Source organism: Cygnus olor, chromosome Z (genome assembly GCF_009769625.2).
Source record: "Cygnus olor isolate bCygOlo1 chromosome Z, bCygOlo1.pri.v2, whole genome shotgun sequence".
NCBI classification, from domain to species: domain Eukaryota; kingdom Metazoa; phylum Chordata; class Aves; order Anseriformes; family Anatidae; genus Cygnus; species Cygnus olor.
The window spans coordinates 79,871,164-79,891,703 of record NC_049198.1 but is presented as its reverse complement, the minus strand read 5'-3'; the positions used below and the strand labels follow the sequence as shown (position 1 = coordinate 79,891,703).

At 39.7% G+C, this 20,540-nt stretch overlaps 1 protein-coding gene across 13 annotated transcripts in view; it reads left to right on the top strand.

Moving 5' to 3' along the window:
• The window catches only part of MCTP1 (multiple C2 and transmembrane domain containing 1), a 240,516-nt gene that overhangs the window by 169,348 nt on the left and 50,628 nt on the right, over positions 1-20,540 (top strand). For all 13 annotated transcript variants that reach the window (XM_040542064.1, XM_040542060.1, XM_040542061.1 and 10 more), the window contains one exon: positions 15,673-15,792. In XM_040542064.1, coding sequence (XP_040397998.1) covers positions 15,673-15,792 — 120 coding nt within the window. The remainder of the gene's footprint in view (positions 1-15,672; positions 15,793-20,540) is intronic.

The window sequence follows — 20,540 nt, the reverse complement described above, 5'->3', positions numbered from 1 at the left end:
ACTTCTCTCTTTTTTTTTTTTTAACCTCATTATTATGTCGCCCTTTGTTTCAGATTGTATTTGTTCTGTTGCTTTCTTTATCTTTTATCGTGCTCTGTAACAACATGCTACACCGCTAGTTCTCAAACCGTGATTTGTAGTCACTTCCCATAGCAAGTACTTCCCAGGTATAAATCCATATTTAAAGTGTATATGTTTAAAAGTTTGATGATAAGGGTGTGTGGTAGTCTGGAAGAAATTGCGGTAACTCAAAATAGCCTATCATTTCAGAAGCTCGAGAAGCAGTGCTCTAGGCAGTACAAACTCACTGGGGTTTAGCCATCTCTCACGTGACTGGAAGGTAAGCTGAATAACGCACGCATGGCATGCTGCCTCACCGTTACGTGGCCTTCTTCATAGACAGAACAAGTCTGTGTCCCTCTAAAGCAGAAATAAAAGAGGTTATCCACATTCTGAGGGGACATGGGGAGGCTTTGGAGAACATGGCAGTGACTTCCATGGTCCATCTAGTGCAACAGCCTTCTTACAAGTTCTGTGGGGTAAGGATTTCATACTCCGCTATTACTGCCAGATCAGGATTGTGCCTTGGGACTTAGCCTACCACCTTCTTTGTTTTTTTTGTTCACCCTTGGTGTGATCAGGACAGGTCAGTACAACGCAGTGTCTTTTTTCCTGAAAGCTGTACTGCTTATTAACATCATAATTTTCCATTAAATGTGGAAAAGCACTGGTGGGAAATTTCAGGTAGGAAAGCAGTATAAGCAAACCTAGAAGGGTATGGGAAAAAAACAAAACAAAACAAAACTTCCTTCATTGTTTCTATACTTCACTGATATCTCTTTATTGTTAAATTATTTGCACCCACTATAGAAAAGTTCATTTCAGTGGACCTTGATATTACATATAGTATGTTACATGCAAATATTTAAAGAATGATATAAAAGTGTACTAGGCAGTAATTAAATAGAGTTTTAAGAAACTCAAGCAGTTTTTGGACTGTTATCCACTGTAGGGTTAAAGGATAGTCAGATTTCCAGAAGTTTGTTGCCTCCAGTGTGATAAAAAGCTTTTACTGGTCAATAAAGATGGTAAAATGCTGAACATTTGTCACTAAATTTGGAATGTCATCTGTGCCTACCCAAATCTGTATAGTCTTTTTCTTGATGTTTTCATGCAAGGTTTGGAAATGAACAACCACTTAACTGTGGTGCAACATGAAAACAAAAGCCCCATGGCTTTTTAATACACTCTGAAATCGTATAGGAAAAAATAAGCAAATGAATTAATAAATAAAGGAAGCTGTAATACAGCAAAAGGAATACAACCTAAAAAGGGTAAGATAGTCTTGTCTGTAAAATTGGAGGAGATGAGAGAAAGATGCCTTGCAAAGTCTGTAAGAATATTTTCAAATGGAAAGCACCGGTTTTCTAATTTCCCACTGTTCCCAGCTGACATGGGGGGCAGGCCTTTAACTGCCTGCCAGTGCTTTCTTCTGTTCATTTATTAGTGAATGTAATGTGCCTGCATGAAGGTGGTGAGGTAGTAAAGAAAAACCATATATAAAATGCAGCTAGCTCTGCTGGTGGCATGGCTCTCTTGAGTCATAGAAGGTTGTGACAAATAATGATGTGAGTGAAGCTGTGATGGATGTTAGACACGCAGGGTAAAGAGCAGCCCCTGCCCAGATTGCATGCAACTTTTCTCCGTAAGGGATTAACCTATACAAAACATATATCCCCCTCCAGGCTTACATTACACCAGTAACTGCTCCTAGGGCCTCCTACCTCCTACCTGCTATTTCTATGCTGTCTTGGACCTGAGGTTCATAAAAAGCATAAGCTTTTCTGCCTATGGGACCCATGCAATCCAGCCAAAAGCATGGGAAGCACAAAAATTATTTTGTAGTATTTTCTGAGTAACTCTGTACATTTATTTTGGACAATGTATGTCTTTGATTTTTCATTGCTTTGCACCATATATAGCCATGTACAACATGAGGGCAAAAACATTTCTCATCAGAAAGGAGGATGTTACCCTCTGCTCTGCCATTTGTGCTGCCAGTGGATTTGGGAAAATGGCAAAATAAGGTTCAGAACAAGGAGACTAAACATCTTCCCTTTCACTTCAGTGTCATCTCCAATTTCACAAAGCACCAGATTCGTTGCTACCTTTGAGTTTGTTTTACCCCTTATGAATGGAAAGCCAATGCACTGCAAGGTATCCTGGCACTGCAAGATTTTTTTTTAAATTAATAAAGTAGCTTGAAAGCTGTTTTCCTTTCAACAGGAGCAAGTGGTATGCATCATTTAACCCGGGCAGAACAAGTACAAAGTAGTAGACAGAGCTTTTCTATTTCATCACATTTCTTAATGAAGAGAGGTTAATGATCAAATGAGGTACCAAACAATGAAACCTCATGCCAACAATGATATTGCTAAATGCTGTATGTGGCCCAAAGGACCTATGTAAAAGGTGTAAAAATGGAATTAAAAAATATGTGGAGGAAAGATTACTGTGCTATGTGAATATGTAGTTTTATGTGTGTGTGCATGCATGTAAAATTATGCATGCACATAATGTATATTTATCTCTTTATTTGGAACTCATTCATTACAGTTTCTAATTGGCGTATATTATTTTTCGTGCCGTGACAGGTAACTTCCAGCTATTGTGATTTCCACCTTGCTGGTATTTCAAAGAAACCTAGCAAAAGGAATTGTGGAATCTGACAACAATATATCTTTACTAGTTTAATTCCACTAAGAGTTACCACAAACCCAAGAAGAAGCTGCATTGTTTTAAGATATGAAGAGAAACTGTAAGAAGGGACTCTAGGTAGTTTGTTCTATTTTGGACGAACAGTGCAGCTGTGAAACTGTTAATGAAGAAGACAGCTTTTGTGATTATCTTAGATCTCCGCAGAGACTTTTTCCAATAACTCGGATCCTGTTCTCGTTATACACCCAAATTCCTTCTTTCTGCCTGATATTTATTGTAGGTTATTTCAGTAGTACTGTCTGCTGTTAAGATCTGTCATTAATCTCCTCAGCTGCATTTGACTTTGTCGGTCTTCAAATTCTAGCATTGTAGCTTTTCCTTGGGCCAATATAGTAATGTCATTTATTTTTGTTCTGAAGTAGAAAAAAATTATGTTTATGCTCATCTTAAAATATTGCAACGATTCTGAGGATATATTCCTATATTTTTAAACTTTACAAGACTTCCTAAGAAGGGGTTGACTTCAGTGTTTTGCACGTTGACTTCTGCCTGTACTCTGACGCATTATGGCCAGCACTTGAGAACTGCCCTGTGTGTTAGGAGACAGTAGTTAAATGTGTCAGTTCGGCTACCGTCTTCTCCCACACACTCCTTTCTTCTGCTTGCCTCCCCCATGCTCAGTCCTGGTTCTCCAGAGCCAGCATGATGGGCAGACACATGCAGGAGCTGAGAGCTAGACAATCCTGATTTGAATCCTGATTTGAGTCTAGGAGGTGTTCTGGAGGGAAGCAGGAAGTGAATGGAGAGGCATCTGATTAGGAAGGGTGGGATAGGAGCCAGGTTAGGATTCTGCTGAGCACCCTGACAATGTGGGAGGAGCAGGAGGAAGAAAAGAGAGTGCAGTTAATGAGGTGAGACCCAGCAGTGAAGGGCGAGCCCAATTTCCTTGCAGCAGGAGTTAGGTAGAGACAGAAAATAAGAGGATGAAATGGGAAGTATATCAGTCAGAGCTGCTCTGATGAGAGAGCTCAATAGATGGGTAGAGGGGTCTACACGTGCCGGAATACTGTTTCCTGGACAATATGTAGCTGAATTCTTGTATCTTGCAAATAGCCATGATGAGCGTCAGCAAAATGTTCAGCCTGCTTTCATACACTGTTGTGAACACAGCAACCAAGCACTGCTGTTACATTGAGCATCAGTTCAATTACTAAAAGTGTGCTGCAGCTCTGAAAAGTCCAGACCTGAACATAAACCATCAGCTTACTTCAACACAACAGGTCAGTCACCCAGTACTTTACAGAATGTCTAAAATCCTAGCTGAAACTACCCCCGTCTTCCTGTCCCAGATGTCAGCAAAACCCTATGTGGGAGCTGAGAGCTGGGGAAGGAAAAATGATACCAGAAGGAAGGTGACCTGCTCAAACCTCGAACCTGCTTCCTTGTATATGTATAAAATAAGCAAAAAGTCAGTAACTACACCATACATTTTTCAGTTTCTTCAATTATAAGAGTCACAAGATCAAACCTTAGTCTGAGTTTTTCAAGGTCGTTACTATATTGGCATTCCAGCAATGCAGAAGTAAATAGGGAAGTGAGATTTTTCACTACTGTGTAAATCAACTAAACATTCGTGAGTTTGTGTTTGAAAGACAAAATATACTCCTTTTAACCTATGGACAACTTCTTGTTGTATTTCAAAGACACGTTAAAATTAATAAATGCATTAGAACTTATTTTAATATAGGCAGAAAATCCTTTAGAATGGGAAGTGTTAGGCAACAATTATGGGAGTTTCTGTAATAACTTTCAGCCATTTTGGTTTGGCCAAAAGATTCTGAGACTGAATAGACTGTTAAGGTATAGAAACCATGCATTTATAATTGCAAGTCTTGAGTTGTGTTCCCTTACATTTATGAAATGTCTAATTTCAGAATTTGTTCCTGTCAGTTTTGGTCTGCTTGGTATGTGTAGCACGTTAAAAAAAAAAATATATATATATATATATATATCAGTTCTTGTTTTGAAACTGGTGTTCTCATTGCTATGTTACTCTGAAAAGAAAAAAAAAAATAATTCAGAGTGTAATAGTGTAGCAATGACTATTAAGAATGACAACATAGCATTCTGTAGATAGCAATGAAATACTCTGCATTCCTCTATTCACCTTTTAAGGGAGTGCTTTGAAATGAGCATCTGTAAAATATAGTATTCTTCAATGGTTAGTACACATTATTGATGATGATGATGGCTCAATAAATGCTTTTTTTTTTGGAGCTGTGGAACATTTCTATGTTAAAGTACAGCTAACCATGTTGGAGTGGCAGGCATCTGAATACATGAAATGTAATGTTACTGAAACAATGAACTATTAAAAGATGAGGTATATTCTATGAAATGTCATATATTTGGAGGGCACAACCACACTTCCTGCAAGCTCCTACAGCATGGAGAGAGATGATTTTAAAAAGAAAGACAGCTTGGACTGCAGCATATTCTGTCTGGAAAAAGTAACTATAAAAACAATAGGAAAGTTGCCAGGGCACACCTCTCTGTGCTATGTATGATTTAATGTAGTTTGTGGAAATACAAATATAATTAAATTTATTATACAGAAACAATTGTAAGGGCATGTTTCATTTTTTTAATAGCATGAAAATATATTTTTCCCTGCAGAAGCATTACTTCAACAAAAGCAGCAGGAAACAGTTTTCTACTTAGGATCATAAAAAAGAAAATCTTGTTTTGTTGAATGTGTTTGTCTTGACAAATTCCCTTATAGGTTATGGATTAAAAATTTCATTTCTCAATACAACTAACAATAGAGAAACTTAAAACTCAGATGCTAAAATCACACACGCACACACAAATGTTAGTAGGCTAGCCTGCTTAATTATGAAGTGTATTTCAGAGTATGCTTTTTATTTCTTTTAGGTGGGTTGTGCCCTACCTAGCATTCTGGTGTCCATAGAGCTTGCTGTTTTTGCAGTGAACTTCTGAATATTTTCCACCTTGGTTTTTCTTTCAGTCTTGTTGTTTCTGTTTTTTTTCCAGCATCTTATATGAATGGTTACCTACCTGTAGCCAGAATGTGAGTTTTTTCTGTCATTCCCTAACAAAATGACATCCTTTTTCTTTTGCAAGTCTACATTCTTTAGCTTCATGCAGCACCTCTGGTTTCTCAGAGAGGCATTCTATTTCAAAAATAGATATACACCTCCTCTGTTAGCTTCCCCACAACAGAGGGTAGCATGTCAGATTTGCACTTGCCTTAGTTAAGAGGGGCAGCTCAGTGGGTATTGAGAGAAACTTTTCACAAGACTGAAAGTGCACCAGCCATTGTTGGGTGCGACCAGCATATTTCTTAACCAAGTATCTGACTCCATTTCTTGTAAAGGATACCTACTCTTGCAGCAAATGCTGTATGGATCTGCTGTCAGTCTTCAAATGCACCTGAATAGAGCTTTGCACACCAGAGAAGTTTAGCAAAGGCATAGAGAAGTAAAATCAGGCAAACAGTGACTGATACATCAGTAATCTTACTTTAAAGATTTTTTATTTATTCCAGTCATGACTGATTCTACCAAGTCATAAAGGGATAGTTACGGCTATCTTTCCACTCATCTGTGCTGTTTGCAATAGAGTCTCAATTTGAAAATGTATGTAAGATATCTTTTATTTAATCAACTGCATTCTAAATACTGTGGCATTTATCTCACTGAAATATTTCATGTTCATGCTGTTTATGCTAATAGCAGGTATCGTTGTTTTACTTATAGTGCCTTTTTTCCACTTTTACCTAGAAGGATGTGAACATGCTTCAGCTTTCTTGAGGTCTGCTACAGTCTTCTAAAGAACACTGCCAGTTAAAAATGAACTGAGTTTTATTTTGCATTTTGCTTCTAGAAAGCATTGCAGAATGTAATTATAGCTATCCTACCAGGGAACTAAAAATAGTCACATCTCTCAGTGGCCTTGGCCCAGGGACAATCTTCTTACTACAGAATTCAGGTTGTTCAAACACCTGGAGCTACCTTGCTCTCCTGTCTAAACTAGTATTCTCTGCTGACTTCTCATTTCTGCAATCTACAATCTTACTTTGCACAGGAAAGTTTAGGGGCTTGGTAAACACTGAAGGAAAATATATACGTAGTATCACTTCTAGACATCCCTAGCATCTAAATAAGTGTAAGCAGATCATTTGGGATGGAAGGAGGGAATACTAGGTGATGCCTGTGGGGAAAGAGTGAAGCACGGTAAAGAAATGAGAAGTCAGTAATATCACCCCTGGATTAATATGAGAGTTGCAAATAGAAATAGGCACACTTTGGTAGAGATGCTAGACATAACTCTGCAAGCTTTTTCAGAACTGAAGTTGGAGGGAAGTCTAGCAATCAGTGAAGGAGAAAATTAGAAAATGACAAGACAAACTGAGAGATGAAGTTAGAGAAAGTGGCAAGGTAGTTGAAATGTATTATTATTCATTAAAATGTGTTTACAGTGAAGTAAGTTAAAAGGTAGAAAGGCATTCTCTTACATTCTGTGAATGACTTGCAGGTTAAGCCATAGGAACTTATAGAAAGCTGGACAATCAAAGGCAAAGAAATTTTAGGCTTTTCATAGTATCATAGAATCACAGAATATCCCAAGTTGGAAGGGACCCACAAAGATCACCGAGTCCAACTCCTGGGTCTACACAGGACCACCCTAAAAACCAGACACTGTGTCTGGGAGTGCTGTCTAAATGTTTCTTGAACTCCAGCAGGCTCAGTGCCATGACCACATCCCCAGGCAGCCTCTCTCAGTGCCCGACCACCCTCTGGGTGCAGAACCTTTCCCTAACACCTGGCCTGACCCTCCCCTGTCCCAGCTCCATGCCATTCCCTCGGGTCCTATCGCTGTCCCCAGAGAGCAGAGCTCAGCACCTGCCCCTCCGCTGCCCTGCAGGCTGCCATGAGGCTTCCCCTCAGCCTGCTCTGCTCTGGGCTAACCAAACCCAGGGACCTCAGCTGCTCCTCATACACCTTCCCCTGCAGACCCTTCACTGTCTTTTTTGCTCTTTGTTTTTATTTATTTATTCTTTACAGTTAAACTCAACCAATATTCCAGACATGGTAGAACAAGAAAACAAAACCAGTCATCAGTCGCAAGTGTGAACATCAACCTGAAAGGCTCGCTAAAGTGGGTTGATTGATTCATTCATTGATTGCTCACTAAAGCCAACATTAGGCCAAGTTACTTGCCTTCAAGTGATAGTTGATGGCTAGTAGAACCTTTCAAAACAGTTCCTAATACATAAAAAAGATTTTAAGGAAATCACTAGGGAAATTTGAATTTGTCTACATGTATTAGTGCTCTATTGAACAGATGTTCTTAGAATTTTGAAAAGTAGCGATGCTGTCTTTTGGTGATTCTTCTGTCACCCTATTCTGTGGTGGCTCCACACCTCTTCCAAACAAAAATTGTAGATCAGACTGTTTATAAGAACAGAAAGGAAACAGAAGAAGCAGAAATATTGCTTTATTCTACCTTACTTTCAGCTCTGCGTGAAGGGACAGATTCAGCAAGGGCAGTGTGACCAGTTGACATCTCTAGGACATCAGAGAAACCATTATGTTGATGCAGCTATTTCCAAATAGTGGTGGAAAAAAATTTATAGGATTTAGCCTTAACTGAAAGTTTAAGCCATAGTGTCCTCAATATAGTAAGGGCAGTATAGTTCCCGTCTGTGAAATGAGACTTCAAAAACAGCTTGTGGAAGTCTCTCTGCTCTTTTATGGAATCCAGTATCTCTGTTTGTTCCAAACATGAATATGGTTATCAAAACATAAATCAATATTTTTTTGCATTTTATTAATGGAATCACAGTATGCCTCTTAACCAGGTAACTTCAGTCTTGATTCTCATACAACTTAAATTGTTTTGCTGTCCCTATAGGTTTTCCTACAACCAAAAGGCTTACTCCTTCAGTGTCTAGACTTCTAATGGTCCATTTATTTCAGTGGTGATTAGTTATGAATGAGTGGTGGGGAGGGGTTGTTTAGTTTCTCTCTGGTACCAGTAGAAATGAGCACAGAAAAGCCATTTGTGAAGTGTAACTAGCTCACATTCAGCTGGTAACTTTTTAAACTATGTGACCTATTTTTCTCCGGAAAAAAAAAAAAACAAAACCTACAAGTCTTTATTTTCCAATACTTGGGTAATGATGACTTTTATGCTCTATTACACTTTTTATAGTGTTTGTCTTAAAATGCTGAATGATTTTCTTTCATCTGCAATTATATAAATAGCTGTAATTATCAAATATGATCCATGTTGTGATTTTACACCTTTCATAAAGTCAGCACTTCGGATTTTGCTTCTAAAGTGACACATACATTTACATTTTCAACTGTCCCACCCTCAGAGCAGTGCAATTGTAACGGAGCAGAATTCTGCTAGGTTCCAAATTTTCGTGTAAAGGAACATGAACATAGTTTTGCAGTAGAGATTTGTGTGTTCAGAAAAGTCTAAAATTATGTGAAATGTACATTTTAGAAATGTCTTCCAGCGTGTGACACTTCCGACCGAAATGACATGTTTATTTCTGTAACTGTTAGGCAACTTTTAAGGAATTTTAAAGTTAGGAACAACGGGATTGATTTCCAATGGAAAAATCATATGCAACAGGGGGAGGACTAAATGCATCCTTTTTAAAAGCTCATGGTAAAATTGGACACTTTGAATTGTAAAGAGGCTTGAGCTTTACAGCTGGTTGTCACCCCTCTCAGCAGAACTGTGCTAAAAAGTATAAGTCAGCCTAAGAGTTCTATATTAGAGCAAAGTGAAATCAATCTGAGGACAGGCATTAAAAGCACTTTTTTGCTTAGAAAATAATGTCTGTAACAGTGTTCATGGTAATGTTGCTAAAACAAAGACATGGGTCATTCAGTAAACAATTAGGTTTTGTTCAGAAAATGTAGTATTAAAATGGGACCAAGGCTCAATGAACCATTCTCAGATGTGCCTTTGATCTAATGTATCCTAGTAGGGCGTTTGTTACTTGATACCGGGTATTATTGCTCATAGAGAAAATAGTATTGATTTCTCTGAGTTTGTCTGCATTTTAAAAGTCTTGAGACAACAAATCTGTGTTGAACTGCCCTGACAGCAACAATAGGCAGTGTGATATGGGAATGATCTCAATGAGCCATATTTCCCTCTTCTAATTTTAACCTGACTACTAAATCTGCAGTTTTAATAATGCAGCTCAGAAGCTGTTAAATGAAGGAGAAGAAATGACCCAAGAGATACCACATTTTGTAAATATTTACAGATTTTTTTTTCCTTTTTTTATTTCCACCTAACTTTTGCTATATGAAACTGAAAACAGTGACATGAATTTTACATTACTAATTCATATGCTGTTTAAAACAGTGCTGTATTCATGCTCTGGGGTTCACTTTCTTGGAATTGTCAGCATTCTTGGAGCAAAGCCTTAGCACTTTCATCTATGGCTTCTGCAAAAAGATGTGAAATGTCAGTTACAAGTTGTAAGAAAAAAAAATAAATGAAAAATTTCAAGCTTCTACCTAGAAGGTTTTACTGGTGCTGGCAATCTTGTAAAGACAGGCAGTTTACATTATGATGTGATTGGATGTTAGTATGAAGGTTCTTCAGAGGAAATAAGTCTATCTAGATACAGTTGTGTTTCAAAACATCCTGGCTGGTATGAGGCACATTAAGTGAGTCATATCTAATTGTCAGACTTGCTTCCTTAATAAATAGCATTGCACCACACTAAGGTGAAAGAATGAAGGTGTAATAGAACCATGGATTTGTTGTACAGGTTATCATGGAAATACCATTACCAGAAATCTCTGCCTGGTAAGAAATGGAAATTCTTTTGCTCTTTTCTTGTAGATCATGGGACCAAAGTATTCTAACAAGAACTGTCCTAAATACACCAAAAGCCTCACCAAGACTGATGTTAAAATAATACTTCAGTCTATTAAGTTTATATAAATTTTTTTGTGTTCCCATGTTTTAGCCATTTTCAAGTTGACCTGTGCCTATCTAAAGAAATGGAGTAACAGATAGTGTGTTTTAGATTCAAATCTTTGAGAGTCCACTGCTACCTGACACTCAGGTAACTGGATCTGAAATTGCAAGAGTGCTGAAAAAAAATGTTGGAGGATGCTTTATATTATGTTCAAAAGACATATTTCTTCCAGACTTACCTCAACAAGGGCTCTACGTTCTAAATGGACTTCCATATATATTCACATTAATAGCGGTGTGTTTGGGATCTGATACAGCTAAAGGACATATTTCAGTTTTAGTTTGTTAAATAGAAGTGCCATAGAAGAAGAGAGGAGCCATCATCCTCAGAGGTAGCAGACCAATTTTTGTAATGGAAGAGGCTGCTGACTCTCCAAAGTGCAATGAAAATTATTTTTTAAGTGTTTTACAGTATAAACACCATGCAGGATTTTGCTGGAGCCTTAAAACCTGCAGTACTTAATAGAAAGTCTGTACCATGCAGATATGTGGGTTATCTTTTATTCTTCCTAGTCTTCTGAGAATACATACAAGGGACAAAACCTCAGGAAATACAATTGTCCTTTTAAGCTTAAAGGGTAAATGGATGATCTTATGATTAGAGCACACTGTTTGGAGTTGCAGACGGAGGCTCTGTTTGCAATGGTGCCAAAACTCTGTTCAGCCAACTTTTAAATTTCCAGGATAATCAGGAGTTGGGTAAAGCATATAGTGCACAGATATAGATAATACATAAATAAGGCTGTAAGAATCCTCTTTAAAAACGAACAGAGAAAGCCGTAACTCGGAGAGGAGGCTGTGGTATGAGTGACATGCACTGCGTGACATGGCGGTGACGGAAATGTCCGTATCTCACCCTACTGCTGAACACATTACAGCCTCTGACTCCGGGTGCTGTGAATACAGATTTCAGAGGTTCCTGTGTCAGCCTGGGACTCGCGAGGTGACTCATCCTCTTCGACTTCCAGTCCCCAGTCACTGCAGCAACAAGCCCTGAAAGCTTAGAGGCTGGCGTGCCGTCAAGGCCCCTTTACTCTTTTGCCGCAAGGTAATCCAGATATCAAGGTTGTTGAAAGGTTCCGGAAAGCTCCCTACATGTCAGCTGGAAGCATCCTTTGCTCAGCTGTGTGACTTTATTGAAAGCAGGCATTTCTGTGAAGTAAGCGTTTCCTAATTTTTGTCAGAAAGTTCTCACACAGCTGTACTTGCAGCCCTCCTCCTTCAGCTGTACGCTGTTCCCTGCTGCACCTGAAGATGTGGGTCAGTGTCTCCTGTCTGGGGTGCTCCCTTTTTTGTATGCTGTTTTCTGCTGGTAGTCAGATAGAAGGAAATGGAAAAATAAAAAGAGCTGGGAAAGACAAGGGTTAATGCTGTGAAGTCTGTGGGTGCAAACGGGGTTCTGTTAAAAATGAAATGAAATGGGGTGGAGGTAGATAAAAAGAAATCTGAAATAATTGTTCTGTAGAATATGGCCTTTCCACATAGGCAGAAATCTTTCTCTTCACTTCTGTCTGAAGAGAGAGTCAAATAGAGGATCTCATCTCTTAATTAGAAAGAAAAATACTCATCAAACACATCTCATCACTGGAAAGCTAATGATCCACAGCTGCTAGTCTGAAAGGGCAGGCTTTTTTTCTGAACAGTAGGAAGTGTTAATCATTTTGGATGAGATTTCTTTTTAAAATATACTGTAGTTTGCAAAAGAATAGGATATTCAATACTCCAACTTAAATTATTTTTTGAAGTGTTGTACACGAGGGATAGTGTCATGTGTCTCCCTGAACGATCATTTAATGCATGTGTCTCTCACTAAGAGTATCAACTGATGTGATGTTGTAAATGGCCAGTTCTTGCCTGTGACTCTGAAAATCTTGATCTCATGGGGGAGAAGAAAAAGTCCTCCCTTATAGCCTTCTGTGTAGGAGATGGCAGCTATATTAAACTGTAACCTTTGAGACTCCCACTCCTCCCTTAAAATAGTTGGCTTGTTTCAGTAGTGATGAGGATCCTTTTTTTAAACAAGTTAAAGCCATTATTTCTTTGGAAGAGGGCAAACTAGATAGAGTCCATATTCCACTGGATGCTTCATAGGCATAGGCAAGTCCCAGACCTGCCCTTTTATCCTTGTTCCATAGCCTTTCTAGACTTTTTTTTTTTGGTCCTTTATTTGTTTAATGGATGGATATGTAAGTTTTCTTCCCCTTCATGGATGAAAAGAAGAGAATAGCTTCACACATACCACTTCTTCCCTCTCCCCCTGTCTATGAGGTCCCTTGCGTGTAATAACTGAGCCCCTGGATTTTCTTGCTGTTTTTCACTAGATTTTGGGGTTGTTCATTTTTACTGAAAAGTTCTATCTCCTGTTGGGAATCTGCTTGTTTTCTCCCTTGTGTGTTTCTGTGAGTGCATTTTTGTTCTGGGGAAGATAGTGAGGCCATTTCACTTGCAGTGCCATCACTGTGCTGGTCTCATGCAGCATACATCTCATTTGTGTTGCAAATATAGAGATCCTGTTTTCCCAGTGGCTGGCTGAGACAGGTGCCTGAAAGGAGGAACTAGTTGAAATTCAGCCACACTAGATGGAAATGAAGCTGGCAGGTCAGCAAAATCATCTAAAGGAGATGGCAGGTGTAATATCCACATTGTGGAAAAGGTATGTCCATACAAGTCATAAAGAGGTAATATCTTAGCATAATATCTTATTAGCCTACAAATTACAGTATTTTAAGGAATTAATAGCCTTAAGGATCATTTGGCACTTAGAAATTTCTGGTGATGTGTATTTGAATGGGAACTCATTGACGTCCTGGAGTACAGGTTATGTGATGACCATGTTCCACAGTCTCTTGTCAGGTCAGTATCTCCTGAGACCATCTGGGTTACTGGCTTCATTTCTCAGCAGCCAGGATATTATAGAAAGATTTCCTTTCCATCTTTTTAACCAAAGTTGGGATGGGAACATAAGGGGGACTGTATGCGTTGCCATTTCTCAACTGGTAATCTCTGGGGTCTGTTTTACTGGTAGTTGGATACTGTCTGCTGACTTCCAAAGCTCCCTCCAACATGTATGCATTGACTCAGGGCCTTTCTGAGGTTAATGGGTGCAAGAACTTTTGCTTTTCTTTTAAGATGTGAATTCTGTTTTTAAGTTGGCCATATCAAATTTACTGCATCAAGTTCCTGCAGATCATGCTCTCAAAAGGGTAGTTAGCAAGCTCGTGGAGAAACTCAAAATCTGTGAGCTGTTGTTTGCTTCTTATTCATTACCATTCCTAACAGATTTCCTTTTAAACTAAACAACCTAAAAAAGATGGTTTTCTTTCAAATGAAATATTAACTGTTAGGAGTGCCAATATCCTCTTACATATGTCGCACTCAGTGCTTTTTCAGTTCTTTCAGTGTTTATCATGTTTGTCTTGCAGTCTCCCAGGACTTCTGTATGCATAGCATTCAGTGATAGGGGTGTGAGGTAGCTTAGTTGATCTTGAGATAGGAGATGACTTAAAGATTTTTTTTCCTTTATGTGGAAGCTTGTATTTGGTAAGAAGATTTTGTTTTAAATTGAAACAGAAACCCAGCAGAAGACTATTAAAATGCCCATTTTCTTTTTACTCAAGTTTATATACGTCTTGGTGACTGATATGGCAAAATAAGCCACTTTTTAGTTTTCCTGGTTACTGGCATTGTCTTAGGTTTGCAAGTTATGTGACACAGCACCTTGATTAATTTTAGTTGGTAATGAAAATACAAACATTCCAGAGCTTAACTATTTGGATGACAATGGCTTAGCAAGATATCTGAAGCTTAATTGTAAGCTGGAGTAAATAGCATGATTTGCTATAACACTTCCATTTGTGGTTTTGGCCATATTAGGAGAAAACAAACTCAAGTTATGGTTTGAGCTGGCTAAAACAAAGGGGGGTTTGTTCCTAAGGAAAATGGGATATAAAACTGGTTTTAGTTTGACCCCATCTATACCCAAATATCTTTACTTCTTTCTTGCAAACCAATTATTCCATGCTTGAACCAGCAGGGAAAGGTATCTAGCTGAATGTGTCTCTGCCAGACAGCTGCAGCATCTGACAAAAGTTTAGGACTTCCAGGCTCCAAAAAAGTCATCACTGTACCGATTCTCAGGAGCGACAGATCTGGAGCTGAAGTCCACCTTACGAAGCATGTCACAGCTCTGTGGTGTACGGAGCTGTGTGCTGGAGGTGGGTTTCTGCAGGGATCCCAGTTCCCTTGTACACTCATGGAAGCTTGCATCTCTGGGAGATGTTGCCCACCACGCTCCTGCCAGCCCCTTCAGCAAATGGAAGTTGTTGTAGGGGTGGACTTCGGCAGCTGCTCAACACCCCTTTCAATCCCATTTTCTAATATTCTGAGGTCATTACTGTTTCACCGTGTTTTCACTAAAATACTTGCATGCTGTTTGCTTGTTGCTGTGATTTTTTGTGGATTTTCTGTACAAAGGAATTTTTCACATTTAATTACTTCTGTTTGTGTGACATCACTACAACATTATTAGGTTCTTTCTTTTGAACAGCAAATTAACTTTTTGAAATAACCAACTTTATTACATTGTGATCTAATTTTTATGCCATTTTGTGTTATTTTGTCCAAATAAGCATTATTTTATGAGAAAACAATTAACATTCCATCTTAGGCTATCCTGTATCAACTTTCATAGAATCATAGAATTTTCCTTTGCAAAAGATAAGGTACAAAACAGTGAAAAGATTAGCAGTTGTTTTGCACAGGTAAGTGGCTACTCAGTGAAGTGGTTTAACAAGTTGCCTGCCTAAGGATAGGTGATTTACTTTAGAATGGTTTTAATTTGTTGCTCTTAACTGTGCACAAGAATTTAATGTAATGCTGAGTTGAATCACTTTTTTTTTCTGCTCTGTCTTCTAGCTTTTTCTTTTTGTGGTCTGGAACTTTGAGCTCTACATGATACCACTGGCTTTGTTGTTGCTGTTGGCATGGAACTACTTCTTGATCATATCGGGGAAAGATAACAGGCAACATGATACAGTAAGTCTTCTCTGCTTCAAGCACATACATGTCCTTCCCTTTCCCTTTCCCTTTCCCTTTCCCTTTCCCTTTCCCTTTCCCTTTCCCTTTCCCTTTCCCTTTCCCTTTCCCTTTCCCTTTCCCTTTCCCTTTCCCTTTCCCTTTCCCTTTCCCTTTCCCTTTCCCTTTCCCTTTCCCTTTCCCTTCCCTTCCCTTCCCCTTCCCCTTCCCCTTCCCCTTCCCCTTCCCCTTCCCCTTCCCCTTCCCCTTCCCCTTCCCTTCCCCTTCCCCTTCCCCTTCCCCTTCCCCTTCCCCTTCCCCTTCCCCTTCCCCTTCCCCTTCCCCTTCCCCTTCCCCTTCCCCTTCCCCTTCCCATTCCCCTTCCCCTTCCCAATCTTCCCCTTCCCCTTCCCTTTCCCCTTCCCCATCTTCCCCTCCCCCTCCCCCCTCCCCCTTCCCTTTCTTTTGTTTCCCTTTCTTTCCCTTTCTTTCCCTTTCTTTCCCTTTCCCTTTCCCTTTCCCTTTCCCTTTCCCTTTCCCTTTCCCTTTCCCTTTCCCTTTCCCTTTCCCTTTCCCTTTCCCTTTCCCTTTCCCTTTCCCTTTCCCTTTCCCTTTCCCTTTCCCTTTCCCTTTCCCTTTCCCTTTCCCTTTCCCTTTCCCTTTCCCTTTCCCTTTCCCTTCCCTCTCCTCTCCTCTCCTCTCCTCTCCTCTCCTCTCCTCTCCTCTCCTCTCCTCTCCTCTCCTCTCCTCTCCTCTCCTCTCCTCTCCTCTCCTCTCCTCTCCTCTCCTCTCCTCTCCTCTCCTCTCCTCTCCTCTCCTCTCCTCTCCTCTCCTCTCGCTTTGCTTTCCCTTGCTTTGCTTTCCCTTGCTTTGCTTTCCCTTGCTTTGCTTCCCCTTTCCCCTCTCCCCCCTCTCCCCCCTTTCCCCCCTTTCCCCCCTTTCCCCCCTTTTCCCCTTTTCCCCTTTCCCCCTTTTCCCCTTCCCCTTCTTCCCTTCCCTTCCCTTCCCTTCCCTTCCCTTCCCTTCCCTTCCCTTCCCTTCCCTTCCCTTCCCTTCCCTTCCCTTCCCTTCCCTTCCCTTCCCTTCCCTTCCCTTCCCTTCCCTTCCCTTCCCTTCCCTTCCCTTCCCTTCCCTTCCCTTCCCTTCCCTTCCCTTCCCTTCCCTTCCCTTCCCTTCCCTTCCCTTCCCTCCTCAAAAATATTTCGGTTTGGAAAACTCAATGGACAGTTTCCCCACCTGCAATTTAATTTTTCTCCAGGTGGCCAAAAAATATGCCCATTTTTGTTGAAAATATCTTTTAAAAATATAGAATGTACTATCCTCAGAATAGGGTTTGTGTGGGAGCAGAGATGAGAGGCTTATAGGTCAGGAGAAGCCAAATTCTTTGAAATTGGTTGTGTGAGACTATGTCCTTATGTTGCATTTTTTCTTTCACATACTGAAGTTAAAGGTTAAAATGATTCTAAATTGTTAACAGTTTCAGAATGTATCACATTTTATTGGATTTCACAGTTTATCATTTGTATGTTACCATTCATTGAGCTTAGTATAAGCATTTTCTTCTCTTCATCTAATCCTATTATTTAATTAAATGCATGTATCTGGGATGTAAAGTAGCAAATATTTACTAATAACTGATATTAATTGATTTAAAAAAAGCATAGTTTGGATTTTCAGGAGCACATATCAAAAGTCAAAGTTGTTTTCTGTGCAGTGCAAATTTTGTAGTATCCAGGCAGCTTAAGGATTTTGCTGAGCCGTATCAATTTAGTATTCATTTCAGTACTCACTCCCTAAAAGCAGTGTGCTGTCTAGGACACTACGATATGGATGGATAGCTAGATGGATAAAAAAAAAGAAAGGGTTGTGTGATTGGTCTTAGAGGACAGTGTTTAATTAGTTGTACTCTATCTGGAGGTTGGTAACAAGTGGAGTACCACAGCATACAAGGACCTGTCCCATTTGTTGTTGTCTTCAGTGACCTGTAGGAGGTGACAGACTGCACTCCCATCAAGTTTTTGGGTGACACCAGGGCGGTGAGACTAGTTGATACACCAGATGTGCCAGTCAGAGACCTAGGCATGCTGGTGGAATGACCAATAGCTACCTCATGAAATTCAAGAAGGAAAAATGTGAAGTCTTGCTCTTTGGGTGGAATAATACCTTGCCATGGTACAGGCTGGAGACTGATTGTCTGGGAAGCAGCTCTCCTGAGCTGGACCTGTGTGTCTCAGTAGACAGCAAGGTAAGCATGAGCCAGCACCGTGACCTGTTGGCAAAAAGGGCCACCAGCATCATGGGCTGCATTAACAGTGGACTGAAGGAGCAATTAACCTCCTCTGCACAGCACTTGCTAGGCTGCATCTGGAATACTGCCCACTTTTGGACACCCCAGTTCAAGAAAGATGTTGATTAATGCGAGTGAGTTCACTGGAGGGCTGGCAAGATGGTGAGGGTGCTTAAGCACTCACCGTAAGGCGAAGCAGAGAGAAGTGGGCTCAGAGGTTGCAGGTGACCCAAACAGCTGCCTTCCACTACCTACAAGGAGGATATCAAGAAGTTGGAGCTACGTATTTCATGCTGATACATGGTTGGGAGAGCAAGAGGCATACATTGAAACGAACAAATAAAAATTATCTTTTTTTGCCATGAGGATAGTTAAGCAGTGGAAGAACCACGTTACTCAGGGAGGCACTGCTGTCTCTGTTGGAAGTTTTCAGGTCCTGACAGGCTAAAGCTGTGAGCAACTTGATCTGACCTCACGGTCAACCTTGCTTTGGCCTGGAGGTTGGATTAAACACTTTTTCAGGTTCCTTCCAGCCTGAACGATCCTATGACCTTAGTGTGACCAGAAGAACTGATACAGCCCTGATCCTGGCACTGATATTACTTGTCTGCATCAGTAAGACTGTTAGACTTCAAAGGGTCATCTAAAATTAAAGGTGGGGATGGTAGAGATACTCCCTAATCCCAAAGATTGTTACAAGTATAGAAAAAGCCTAAAATCAAGATTTAAGAGATGCATTTTGTAAACCACAGCCCTTAGTCTCCTGCTGCCTTTAATGCTTAAAGCTTCTCAACCTGTAGATTTTATGAGTAACTGAAATCCCTTGTGAAAGGAGAGATTTGCTTGTAAGCTGCAATACACTTAATTTCTCTCTGAAATAACACCTACCTGTGAAGATTAAGTGGGTCATGTAACTTTGCCACCAAAATAATGCAGCTATTGATGGGCTCTGTTCAGGACACCAAGTGATGCTCTGAAAATGTTCCTCTTGCTGAGATTGCTTCAGACCAAGCCACACAGTTCATGTTAACCAGTCAGTTTCTTCCTAAATATTTCATATCTGTGCTATTAATTACTACTTTTTATTTATTACAAGTAAGGTGGGACCTCATTTTTACTGAATTGAGCTTGGTTATCATCATGGTGAGCATCTGTCTTCTATGAAGTGATCTACTAACTTACTGAATGTCTTTCTAATTAACTCACAAATCTTCAGTAATATCACAAGCCCTTAGCTCAGGTCATTAGCACAGTATCATTAGATTAGGAGTCATTTAAATATTTCTGGTTTCCTATGCAGAGTGTAAATATTAACTAAATTAATTAAGCAGTGTTTCCTAGTGGCTAGAGAATGCTTCAGGATTCAGATGATCTGGCTTCTGTTTCCAGGTCTCCAGAGACTTTTTGTGTGCCTCAGTGAAAACAATGACTACTTATCTTAGAAATATTATCTATCTTTAGAAGTTACTTTGGAATCCTCAAGTTAATGATAATGCAAAAAGATAAATGTATTTGCTGTTTCTGTCTTACTGAATTAACACTAGAGAAGTGTAATTAAATATTGTTTGTACATTATACTTTTGGGCCTTGAAAAGGAGCTCAGAAGAATTTTTTCCTGTTGTAGCATCCCTACAAAAACAATTATCAAATGTCTCATTAGTACAAGTATTAGAGACTGCACTTCACTGCAGATCAATGAAATGATTCACTAAGTTTCTGTCCACATCTGAGTGTTAGTATGATTATTCTGCCACTTACTCCAATTCCAACAAGTTCAATGCACAAATCCTTTCTTGAATTAATTGTGCAATGAGAATGGGGCAAGGGGGAGCCCCAGGTGTATCTACCAGTAGGATATAAGTCTATTGGAAAGTCCAGTGGAGAGGTGAAGCTGCATAGTTGGTATTATTGCTTTCATGGATTTAGGTGGCCTTTCTTTGCATGACTGATCATCACTGTTGTTTTAATCAAATGCTGGCACAAACTTCAGAAGAAGCATTGGAGTCCATATCACTTATACATTTAGGTCAAGGTTAGTTGTGTTTCTGAAAAGCATGCTTTCATCGAATACAAACTCTTGCATTAAATGCTGGGGTAACTGGAGAGGTTTTATGGTCTCACACAAGGAAGTGTAAGAGTGGGCTATATGTAGATTTAGTGGACAGTTCTCTGAGTGAGTGTGAGAATTCAGGACTGATCTAAAATGAATGAACTTTTGGTATTGAGTCATGTGGCAGGAACTAAAAATCACAGAATAAATATTTTCTCCAAGGAAAAACCACTAAGAAGGCATTCTTAATGCTTTCTTCTGAATTTTACAGTAACATTTTTGCCTGAAGCTTACCTAACTTCTGTCCCCAAGGGTATTTCTTGATTTAAGGAAATACCATCCATATTCTTGCACTTCCTTATAGTCCTACTCCTAAGTATCTGACCTCGTGAAATAATTTATTTTTAGCATGACTGCAGTTCTGATCTTAAA